At 41.7% G+C, this 12,617-nt stretch overlaps 1 protein-coding gene across 4 annotated transcripts in view; it reads left to right on the forward strand.

Annotated features, from left to right (window-relative positions):
* Positions 1 to 12,617, forward strand: part of APIP (APAF1 interacting protein) — a 38,603-nt gene that overhangs the window by 10,726 nt on the left and 15,260 nt on the right. For all 4 annotated transcript variants that reach the window (XR_010794816.1, XM_066635997.1, XM_066635985.1 and 1 more), the window contains exons 2-5: positions 2,967 to 3,067; positions 8,628 to 8,676; positions 10,947 to 11,064; positions 11,764 to 11,899. Coding sequence is in view for 3 of the 4 variants with exons in the window: in XM_066635997.1 (XP_066492094.1) it covers positions 2,967 to 3,067; positions 8,628 to 8,676; positions 10,947 to 11,064; positions 11,764 to 11,899 (404 nt within the window). In the remaining variant the exon portion in view is untranslated. The remainder of the gene's footprint in view (positions 1 to 2,966; positions 3,068 to 8,627; positions 8,677 to 10,946; positions 11,065 to 11,763; positions 11,900 to 12,617) is intronic.

Here is a 12,617-nt window from a genome sequence, read left to right on the forward strand (position 1 = left end):
CACCAAATCCTATCCTCCCACACCTGAAAACCATACTCGGGCTACTCAAATCTTCACCAGTTATGGAGCTGGTACAGATCTGAGTAGTCCAATAGGGGCTGCCTGGTCCTGACACAGGGTAAGGGAACTGATATTCCCTTACCCTGAGGAGATGTCCTTCTGCTTCCCTGGCCCTGCTGGATACAACAGCAGCCACTCTGGGTCAGGCAGCACAGATAAGATTGGACTAATAGAGTTTTGTGGCATGTTTAATTTATTTCAGCATACGTTCTTGTGGACTACAGTTCTCTTCATCAGATGCACAAAGTGAACACTTATGTAAGCAGTTTATATATAACATGAATATATACAAAGGTATAGAGAAGGAGGAAAAAAAATGGTTTTTTAAAACTGCAGAGGCAATTGCAATAGGCCACCTCAGGTCATAAGTTTAATGCATACTTTGTGAGCATGGTGGTAAGACAAATTGTGTAATACAGGGGTGCTCACACTTTTTTGGCTGGAGAGCTACTTTGAAACCCAGCAAGGCCCGGAGATCTACCAGAGTTTTTTTTTACAATGTTTGCGCCATCATAACATATAACATTTATGTGTACAATGTATGTTGGTGTACCTTGAGCCCCACTGAGTATAACAGGACTTACTCCTGAGTAGACATGCCTAGGATTAGGCTGTGAGGCTGCAATCCTAGCCACACTTACCTGGGAGTAAGCTCCATTGAGTACAATGGGCCTTACTCCCGGCGTTTCCTGCCAGAGGCACCTGAAGGGGGGGATTGGCACTCCGCAATCTACTCATTTTGCCTCGCGATCTACCGGTAGATCGCGATCCACCTATTGAGCACCCCTGGTGTAATACTAAAAGGCCAAGCTTTTGTATAAGAATAGCTTAAAAAGCCATTTTCTAGACACTATCAGAACATACTTACAAAAAGAAAAATGATTAAAGCAGATAGGATATTAGTAGAGGTGTTTGTTTCCGGTTAGTAAGGTAGGATTAAAGCCTAAGGCTTACTGAACACAATGGGCTTACTTCTGAGCAAAATAAATTTTCAAACACCTCTAGATAATTGAACAATTTGGAACAGATAGAACAAAATTAAAGTTTTAGGATAATTTTAATATAACGTTAAATCAAGTCAAACTATACAAATATTAAATATTTTGAAACTATAAATTCAATTTTATTATAATTTTAAAAAATTGCCCATGACTGAGTTATGTTTGCTGTTCTAATAACTTCTAAAATCTTTCCATGATTCCCTGTGTATTTAAAGGGACTATTCTTTTACTCATATCAAGTGAGTTTTATTAATCATACTTGGAATATATGACATATTGTGCTTCATTTAAAAAGTCATGATGTGTGGATCTTACCGTATAATTTGTGGATCTTACTGTGTAATGTAACAGGAAACACAATGGAAAATACCTAAACTTTCCTAGAAATGTTACAGGAACATATACCCAGTTTGCTGAATGATAGTTCCGTAAATCCTTGGTGAATCCTTTTGAAAATGGTATTATGTTGATATTTAGCGTAAGTAGGAGCTCATCTTGAAAGATTTTCTGGTGAGATGAAACTTACTTTCAGCTTATGCAAATGTATCATTTTTTTTCTTTGCAGCAAACAGTGTATAAAACCAAAACTAATACATAATAATATGATGGGTTTCAAGGGGAGTTTGATTTTATAGGCAAATCCAGATTGGTAATGATTCACAACGTTAAGTGGTGTAAACCTGCATAGCAGCATGTGTTCAATAGAAATCCTCCTATTTATGTTAACTGCAGAGCTGCCCCAGAGTATTTGGCATCTGCTAAAATGTAGTAAATGAAGAATGACAAATCGGAGTTGTTAATGGTAATTTCAGCAAAACTCCATTTGAAAGCTATCTTTTAACTCTGTTACTGATGACAGCTTTACTCTATCAAACTGAATGAGTTTCAGAAATCTAATTTATTTTTTCTCCAATTTAAATGTAAATATTTAAGAATCTTGTAAATGATCCTCCTTTGAGGAAAATATACAGCCGTGCAGTTCTAATGAAATATTGAAAATGAAGCAGCTACCCTGCATCTTAAGCTTTTCAGAGCCTCATGCAAATGAAAAATACACTGGTACTGAGATATTCTGTGCTTATCCAAGAATGGAGAACAAACTCCTCATCAAAAGCCCAGACCAAGCATGCACTTATTCTGTGGGAAAGCACATCCATGACTGTCACCCCATTGGAATTGGTGAGCATGTGTTCACTCCAGTTGGGGGTTTATTCATAGTAAAAGCCTCCCTCCCCCATTAGTCCCTCTTCCAGCACTGCCAATTATCCTTCGGCAGACTTCTTGAGTCTGCATCTATAATGGCAGCACATGGAATCCCACTAAGCGGGGTTTCCTCCTGAAGGCTTGCCCTTCTGAGGGGATAAATCTTCCTCACGTGAATTTGCTTCTTCAACTTTCACAGGGAAGTGTGTTCCCCTCATTGTTAAGTCCTGTTCTTTAACGAAGAACATGGAGTTCTCCCAAGGAGGAACTTTTCAAAACTTTGTCTCCGTTTAGCCAAATGTCGATGAAGGCTCTCAAGTTACGCTGTGAAAGATTACACAGATGCTAAGAAATCCCTCACTGCTGACAAAAGTAGTTGCTGACAAAAAGTTGGTGTTCCTGGAGGGGGGGGCAAAACACTAAGTTTCTTCAGGTGACTGGCCGCTGGTGCAAAGCAGTCCCTCCTCCTTGCCTTTAGAGCTAGTTGTGGCTGCAAAAGAGGGACTTAAAAAAAATGACACCTGCTATTCATGGTGTTAGAAGTACTGTTAAAAATAATTCAATTTAGGGGAAAAAAAACTATTGACCCCTTATTTGAAAGTGCTTTTTAATAGATTAATCTAAACAAATTAATCAACTTAACATTGATGACCTAATTTTTTAAAAGCCTAAAGGTTCAATAACTTCTTTTTTCTCCTTCAGGAGAAGTTGCACCCAAGGAATTTGATCCCAGAGCTTTGTCAGCTGTTCTATCACTTAGGATGGGTTACAGGAACTGGGGGAGGAATCAGCATGAAGCATGGGTGAGTGTGTTTGTTTGTTTTCATTAATGCCCCCTCCCCCCCCAAACAGATCAGCAATTTGGGAAGAAACTGAATAGCAAAACATGATTGACATTGCAACATAAAGTGAACACTGGCAACTTCAGACCATTTAGGGCCCAATCCTAAACTGACTCAGTGATGTCACTGAGCCCTAGCACTGGCACTGGGTGATGTAAACATGCCGTATTTACATGTTTACAGCATCCTGTGAGCAGGGAGCGTTGGCCCTGGGCACCAGTCAGGCCACCAGGCCCTGTGCCAGCAGGAAGAGGATATGCCACCGCCCGGGGTAAGTGCAACCACCAGCCAGTGGTATGGTCTCTAGGGGGCAGGGGGAGGTGGAACAAGAGCAGGGTGGAGGGAGGAACCGGAGTGGGAAGAGGGTGGGATCAGTGGAGTTGTGCTCCACTGTATTCTGAATTCCATGGAATCTCTCAAGTCTGTGCTGGCAAAATAACCCGTGCAGACTTGAGAAGCACCATTGAGGGGTTTGAGGCTTCCCCCCAGGAGATCTCTGGCTGCTTCCATGAGCTGGGGAATGATGTACGTACTTTCTCTAGCTCTAGAATATAATCCAGAGGGAATGTGTTGACATTCTTAAGTAATGATGAAATAGCTGTCATGGGCTTGCCCTGCTCTGGTTTTTTTCTAAACCCCTACAATAAGTAGGACAGGAGCATTCTTCGACATCAGGCATTTATATAAGGGGGTTAACTTGTAATTTGCTTGTAATTGTGATTTTACATTTTTTTTGTCTTTGCACCCTATTTTTGTAGGCCACCTTGGGTCCCTTTGGGGAGAAAGGTGGGGTAAAAATACTGTTGAATAAATAAATAATAAATAACGATTCTGTGATGGCTGACATTGTAGACTGGTTTTGGTTTTCACCCTCTGAAATGCAGCCCTCTACTGTATCTGCCCTCTTTTCCAGTTGATCACCTCAATGACATAATGCAAAGTTATAAATTCCCCATCCTAAAGGAAGTGGGACTTGTTCTCCACTAGTTGCCTGAGTGACCTGTTTGTTAAGTGCTCAGAGAGGAGCTTCCACGTGTTCAACTGCTAGTGGGACTGGGGATCCTTTGAATGATGTAAGAAGTTTAAACTAAGAACGACTAGTTTAGTTAGGATTACTTTAAGGCAGAGGTTCTCAGACTGGGGTGTTGTGATGCCCCAGCCTGAGATGCCCTATCTCAGGTCCCTTAAGGGGTGGGGCAAGGGGAAGGCAGTGACACAATCCCCAGGATTGTGCTGCTGCCAGGGACGGGAGGGTTTTTACCTTTTAGCCTGTGCTGGAGTCCTGGAGAGTCCGGGGAGCCTCCACAGGGCTCCCTGCACCTCCATTCTAAAAATAGGGGAAAAAACTGGCAGTTCTGGTTTCGTGACAAAAAAGTGCCCATTTTTTGCTATTTTTAGATGTTTGGAGGCGGGGGGAACCCTGCGGAGGGCTCCCCAGACCCCCCAGGACTCCAGCACTGGCTGCCGGTAGGTTGAAAAAAAACAATCCTAACATCCCTGGCAGTAGCATGATCCTGGTGATTGTGTCTTTGCCTTCCCCTTGCACCACCCCACTGTCACCTGCCTTAGTCCTTCCCCCTCACACACTTACCTCCATTCTCAAATTCACAAGGACTTTGGAAACCTCTGTATTGATGGATTATGTTATTCCCCCTGGTTTGCTAATTTATTCTGGCTGTTACAAATTTCCTGGTGGGAGGATATGGGGGGGGAGGAATGAGTAGCAACTGAGCTCCTTTTGCTGGGTGTTATTCCTCTAGATCAGGGGTCTCCAAACCCCGGCCCTGGGGCCAGGTGCAGCCCACAGCAAGCCTCTTTCCGGCTCGCGGCCAACCTCTTGTCCCCTTGTCCTCTTGCCAACCTCTTGTCTTCTTGTCCCCTGAAAGCGTCTGGCCCACTCAACTGAACATGACCAGAACTGTGCTCTGATTGTGTCTGGAGGGTCTTCTGAGGGCCAGAGAGGTTGAATAAATGAGCCCATTCATTCATTTATTCACTCATCTATGTTCTATCTCTAATTTATTTATTTAAATTTTATATTTAAATTTTTTTTCCAGCCCTCCACACCATGCCAGATATTTGATGTGGCCCTCTGGCCAAAAAGTTTGGAGACCCCTACTCTAGATCAGGGGTTTCTAAAGTTTTTGGCCAAAGGGCTGCATCAAATATCTGGTACAGTATCGAGGTCCGGGAAAAAAATTAAATAATAAAATTTAAATATATACATTAGAGATGGAACTTAGATGAATGAATAAATGAATGGGTTCAAATGCCCAGGTTTTTTCCAAGCACCAACACAGCCTAAGAAATAAAGCACACACTTAAATGGACCCCCATTTCCCCACCCCACAAGCTCAATTCCAGTTGTGTTTGGTCAACTGGTCCAGAGGCTCTCAGGGGATCAGAGACTGGCCGCAGGCTGGATAGAGGCTGGTCGCGGGCCGCATCTGGTCCCCGGGCCAGGATTTGGAGACCCGTGCTCTAGATGTTTGAAAACAGGTGTTATTAACTTTACTCAAAAGTAAGCTCATTGTGTTCAGTAAGATGTAGATCATCTTGTTGTAATCCTGTTTTACTCACTGGAAACAAGTACCTCTAGTTATTGCATCTGTTTGGCGAAAACTTTATGCTGTCTAGCCAATCTTAGGCATTTTCCATCAGACTGCTTGTATTTTTACTACCCACTTTTCTTTCTCCATATTGTCTAATTTCCCTTTTTGTTTAAACTTTTAATAAATTATAATTTGGCCCTTTTATTGCCTGGTCCATGTTCATGGGTAATTCAGTGGACGGTCGCATTTTGGCCTTGCAGATGTTACTGTGAAGGTTGACTTTTAATAAGTACCTCTAGGGTTCAGTGATTTCTTGGAAGCCCCCTCCCCCGGCAATCTTTCTCTTCCTGGTCTCTGTAGCCTGAAATGGTGATAGCAGCTACAATCTACCAGTGTTTTTTTCCCTGTTCCACTGTTGGACCAGCAAAGGGAAATTGGGAAGCAGGAAGGTCCGTCACACTAACCACTAGGTACTACTCTCCTTGGTCTCCTTTTCTCCTGGGAGGCCCTTTTCCTGACATGCTGCTTGACTGAGGAACTTACAATGTATTCCATCCACCATCTTTCCCAGAAGTCAGAGTAATTCACTGTTGTCAAATGCTCTTTCAGGTCCTGCAAGGGGTCCTTCCGCTCACACAAAAGGTCTTTGCTGGGGACAACACTCCTTTAATTCATGGAAGGAGCTTCCAGCAACAGAGTACTGTTCCAGCAAAGCTTAGGATCCAGCCCCTTGTGTTGTCATTGCTGAACTATACTTAGTAGTGAAGGGGTGAGTTAAGGTGCAGCAGATTACTTCGTTTAACCACAGAGACAAGTTTAGTGCACATTTGCAAGAAATTATGCAGCCAGTACTGATGATGTAGGTGTTGTTTGCTTCTTTGATCTAATTAGTCAGACTTGATTTATTATATGCATATTCCAACTGTCATTAGAAGTGATAACATTCTGTGACACATTGTCCCCAAACCTTGTGAGGTAACTCTGCCTTTATTAATCCTGGATTACCATAATTTACAATTTAGGGGAAGGCGGATTGGTACTTGTGTGACGCTGGTAAGTACTTGGGAAAAAGAAGGAAATGGGAAGAGCCTAAAAAGAGAAGTCAGTGTGGAGTGCTCGTTAGTCCTGGACTAGGGAGACCTGATTTCAAATCTCTGCTCTTCCTACAATTTGGTGGATGACCTTGGACCAGAGATTCTCCCTCAGACAGACTCCACAGGGTAGTTATGAAGATTTAATGAGTGAACCGCCCCCCCATCCCACTGTGCTCACAGGAGGAATGGGGAAGTATTAATGTGAGAGATAAAGGGCCCAATCCTAAGGAATGCCCTCCATGCTCAATTAGATATGAAAAGTGCTGCACTTCTGTTCTGTGCATGTAAAGCAACATTCTGTGAACAGAAACCTTGTATAATTAAAATTATGTTTGTATAGTGAATTTGCAAGTATAAATCTGTATAGCTCATTATAGCAAAATCTCATAAAGCAGTTGCTCATATAGTGTATTACTATATTTAGTTATTTTACAGGAGAGTATGCTTTGGACAATGGTTTTCTCGTCTTGTCACAATTTCTGTAAATCAGTTTTTTCAGCCTGGGGGTCATGACCCCCCAGGGCTACTAGAAACACTGCCTTCTCTTTTAAGGGGAGTGGTGATGGGCTGGGACAGAGAGGATAGCATTTCCTGGATCGTGCCACCATCATGAAAGGGGTATTTGTCGCATTTCTGGGGATAGCTCTGGCCCTTCGGAAGATGCAGGGGCTGTGGCCCTCTCTGCGGGCCTCTCTGCACTTCAAAACAGTTCCCTAACATGATAGTGACCCACTTCTGATTTTTGTCATGAAAGTGGAAGTGGATCGTGTTAGGGAGTCATTGTGAGGCGCTGGGAGGGCTGCACTCTCCGGAGTGTCAGCGCTACCCCCAGATATGTGACAAAGCCTCTTTCTCACTGTGGCGGCACAATCCAGGAACGTGTGGTTGTTCTGGATATATCAATAAAAAGTTATGGGTAGGATCCGTACTCGTGCTGCCACCACTGAGAGCTCTCTTCAGGAAATGGAAGAAACTCACTCAAGGGGTCCCAAAAAAAGGAGGTCCCAACAGCTGAAGTGCTAATCACTACTTGGGATGCAACTGTGTATATTTGTATTACTCCATCTTCACACTGTTTTTCCCCCCAATGTGCTCTGATAATGAAATGTCAATAAATGTAAACAAATGTAATGGGAATGAGAACATTTTTAAAGTTCTTAATATTCTCAGCAGATATACCGGGTGCTTTTCATTTTGTTCACATATACAGTTCGGTCATCAAGTGGAAACTTACTTATTTGAAAGCATCTTCTCTTTCCCCTGTTAAAAATAATGCTATCGTTGTCTTGAAATGAAGCTGTGTGTAGCCTGACAGATTATCCACTAGGTGTCTCTGCTCTGCAGATAAGACTTCCAAGCTCCTATATGATTAAAAGCACCACTTCCTCTGGTGCGCTTTACTTCATTTTGCTTTTCCCACCAATTTGTGCAATTTTCTTGTTCCTTCAGCCCTAAATACATTTAAGTTACTTGGCTGCAGAAAATTTTGCTTTCTGCCCCAGGTTGCATAGAATTGCAGTGTCTTTTAGTTACCCTGGCAGTGTGGCATTTCTGCAAGAGTATCTGTGTTTGTACCTGTGCAGATTAACATGATTGGCATGTTTGAAAATGTGTGCAGTGTGTTACAGAGGACAGATGATTTGATTTACAGAGCATTAAAGGCAATTACAAGTAATAGCGCCTTAGCTAATAACATTAATATTGGATGTTTCAGCATCAGTTAAGCCTGCAGCAATAGGTTAGGCACGACTCCTGAGACATAGATTGCATAGTGGTGGGAGCAAATACTGAACATTTTTCTGGAGTCCAAAAATGTGCTATGTAACTCAGAGTGCACTATGCCTGCAAATAAAACTTTATATTTTTCCCCTACAGCAATGAGATCTATATTGCTCCCTCTGGTGTCCAAAAAGAAAGAATCCAGGTATGTACTATGGCTAGCATGTTGTTTGTTTTTAATATCTGCTGTCATCCTTGACAATATATCTGCAGCCTTATCCATGTTAACTCAGACAAGTCCCTCTAAGTTCAGTAGAGCTTAGTTCCAGGTGTCTGTGTAGGATCACGATCACAGATTTGTTTAAAGATATGTTTATTATTAAGAGAGAAGCATGGTGGTTCATTGGCATGATCAGGTTCCATTTGTTTTCTACTTTGAACTGTGATATTAAGGTAATCAATTGAAACGAAAATCTAGGATGGCAGTCTCTGCAAGTAGGAGAGAGTGAAATGCAGCTCAGGCACAGGAGAGAGACCATTGCTCCCTTTTCTTCTTGCCTACGGAGTGTGCAGAAAAAACTTGTCCCTGTTTGGAGGGTGTGTGAAGGGTGTGTGTCAACCCTCTCTGTGACACAATTCAGAGAAACCCATTTTGACTGCAGCAAAACACGCAACTATGCCGGAAACATCCACTTGTGTCCCCTCCCTCTCTCCACTTCTCCATATCAAACTCTGTTCTGGTCTCAGATCTGGACACTGGCAGCAATCCTGAGCAGTAAGTTGAAAGGAAACCATTTTCTTCTGTGCAGTAAACTCTTCTTATTTTGCTTACTTGCGACTGGCAATGGCTTCACTTTCTGATGATACTATTGCTGCTACTGAATTGGTCAGGAATTAAAGCAGGTAGCACTGGCCTTGGGGAATACCACAAAAAAGCACAACTGATTAGAAGCACTTCTTTCCCCCAAAGGAAAGTGGCATATAATTGTCCTACCCCAAACTTCACTTGCTTTCCTTGCTTTGGGAGCAGGAGGAAAGTGGGAAAGGGGTTCCTCTTTTATCCATGAAGAAAGCTGGAGAAGTTAGCGCACCTGACAAGAATCTGGTAGTTTCATCAATCTGGGATGAAACAGTCATGTGTTAATAGTCATAAGCTACCTTTATGCTGGATTCAAGCCAATGTTATTAAGAAGAATTAACTTAGCCTTCTTACAATAAAAACCTTGAATGGTTGCTTTCAGCATTAATGTGCATCTTCCAATTAAACATTTAATCAGGACTCTTCTTGTATTTCCCACATCATTTGCATTTGCACCAGAATTAAAAGATGGATGCTGGGAAATCTCAACTTTCATTCGTTTGCAAGTTGAAAATGGATGGCCAAGCGAAGATTATAGTAATTACAAAGCAAAGGCACTCCCTAAGTGGCACACTTATTAAAGCCAAACAACACAAAATGAGTTTGGCTTAGAACTAAAATACAGCCAGTAATACGGAGAGAGGAAGTGAGAGTGTGGGCCCAATTCTACCCAACTTTCCAGCATCAGTGTAGCCGCAATGCAGCCTTGAGGTAAGGGAACAAATGTTCCCATCCCTTGAGGAGGCCTCTGTGACTAGCTCCCCACCACAGGATACCATGCACGCCCCATGGGCACAGCTACACCAGCATTGGAAAATTGGATCAGATTGGGCCCTGTGCATCTGTTTGATATGAGTTTGATATGAGTCAACATATAAATGAAGTATATTTAAATGAAAGGCTGGTTCATATGATCCTTTCCCAGTCCTTCCTAATGTTGATATTAGCTCATAGAGACATGAATAATTTTTAGACCACACAAGTTAAACATATATCATACAAATATATTGTTAAATAGGACTTGCTACACTTTTTTCTTCTGACAAATCAAGCCTGGCTTTCCCCTGCCTTCACAATCTTTTCAATAGGTATATTTATTAGCAATTTCAATGCTGAACTTAGTTGTCCGACTTGCTTCTCTTCTTCCCACCCTTGGCCTTCAGACAGGCTGTCTCTTTTGCAGTTTCTCTATTTTATTCGTAAAAGGAAAATGCATTTTAAAAGACCTGGAAAACTGTCCTCGCTATGGAAGGAGGGGAGATTGCAGAACTGGTTTCCCCAAGCTCTGGTTTCCCTGCCCCAAGGCAGGGAATTGTATGTCTGTATACAAAGTGGTGTGCACTTCCACAGTAGTTTCACTGCTCAAACAGTGCACATCTTTACCCTCAGAATCTAGTTAAATTGAATGTGTTTCATTCAAATCTGTGGTAATTTTTTTTAACTTGTGATAAATACCCTTGGGCGTAGACATAGTTCTCCAAAAGGCAAGGTTCCTGTCACCTTTCAAACTTCTATAATGCCATTTATCAAAAATTAAACTCTTGTTGGGAACAATCTTTGGAGAAGTATGTGTGTGCTCATGTCCCATTTCAAGGTCTCTCGCTCTTTCATTATAGCCTGAAGATATGTTTGTGTGTGACATAGAAGAACAGGACATCAGTGGACCTCCACTGCATAAGAAATTAAAGAAGAGTCAGTGCACACCTCTCTTCATGAATGCTTACACCATGAGAGGTATGCAGCAACTGCTGCTGATTTTTAAAAGATTGTATTTTTAAAAAAATGGTATTTCGCATACATGAACATGCATTTCTTTGAGAAAATGGAGTGTTCTTCCTCAGGACTACAGTATCACTGGAGCCAGAAGGTCAGAGCTGTAAGTCCCACATGGCTCTGAAACCCACTGTGTAAGCTGACCCTCCCTCACTCTCGGGGCCGTTCGGGGAGTGAAAACAGCACAGAGAAGTCTCCTCCACATTGCTTTCACCCACGGATATAAAAAACAGAATCTTTAATCTGATTACTTTTGTATTGAGCTAATGCAGTTCATTCTGATGAAGATGATATTATTTTAAAATATGTATTATATAGAGAGTCCAAATACAGTAAGCTATGCATTGTTGCAGCAGTACATAAAAAGAAGGAAGCAATCCTTTAAAAAATACATAGCAAGCTATTTTTTTAAGTATTACTGCCTTACTTTTATGTTTCTTCCAAGATGGATATAAGTTCTGTACACTAGAGATGTTGAAGCCAACAGTTCCATTTGGCTTGCTTATTTATTGTTGGCAGCAAGCCTTTTAGATGATAGTATAGCCTGATGTTAGGGGAAAAATGAACAGAGGGCTGTTGTAATGGAGCTTAATTATGTGGACCTGAGTTTCTTCCAAATGTGTTTCCCTCCTCTGCTTCCACTTCCATTTCCACTTTTAGGAGCAGGGGCAGTGATCCATACTCACTCCAAAGCTGCTGTTATGGCCACACTTCTGTATCCAGGAAATGAGTTTAGAATTACTCATCAGGAGATGATTAAAGGAATCAAGAAATGTACCACAGGTGGATATTTCAGGTAATTTCGTTTTGACAAGAGTGTCTGAGTTTGTGCTGCATCCATGCAACACATTGATTTCAGAAGGATCTCTCTATTTACATATAAATGATCTGACATCGTTTTCTTGGTCACCTGACTATCTAAATATATACAAATCTTCCTTTCTTCTAGAATGTTGCTCTCTCTGTGTATACTTATTTATTTAATGGTCTGTAAGATACTATTTTTGTCATCTTGGTCCCTTTCAAAACACAACACTTCAAGATAATTCAATAAAATTGATAGTTAAGATAATTTTCACACAATGTGTAATTGGCATGTAGCATTCACTATCATTGCATATTATGATAATGAGTTGGTATGTGTGGTTTTTTTTTTTAAATTGTTTACATTTATGTATGATTGCTCTGTTGGCTCTACATGCAATGATAGCCAAAAGCACAACCTTCCTATTCAGGCACTATGCCGCTGACTCCAATAAGCTGGTGATGAATAATAATACATGTATACCATTTGTGCACTTTGTTATTGCATTAACAGGCCACTGTTTGGAAACCAAATGCAGGACATGGATAGGATCCTGATGCATGCCACTGCTGCCAGGATCTACCCCTCTCTCCTCCGTTCTGTTACCCAGACACTCCATGTTCTTCCCTCTCAGTGCCCTATTTCTTCTGCTGCCTAAACTTGCACTGGCTTACCTGTGATTTCAGAGTGGTGGTGAGCCACCAACACT

The sequence above is a fragment of the Tiliqua scincoides genome, chromosome 1 (genome assembly GCF_035046505.1).
Source record: "Tiliqua scincoides isolate rTilSci1 chromosome 1, rTilSci1.hap2, whole genome shotgun sequence".
Classification (NCBI taxonomy): Eukaryota; Metazoa; Chordata; class Lepidosauria; order Squamata; family Scincidae; genus Tiliqua; species Tiliqua scincoides.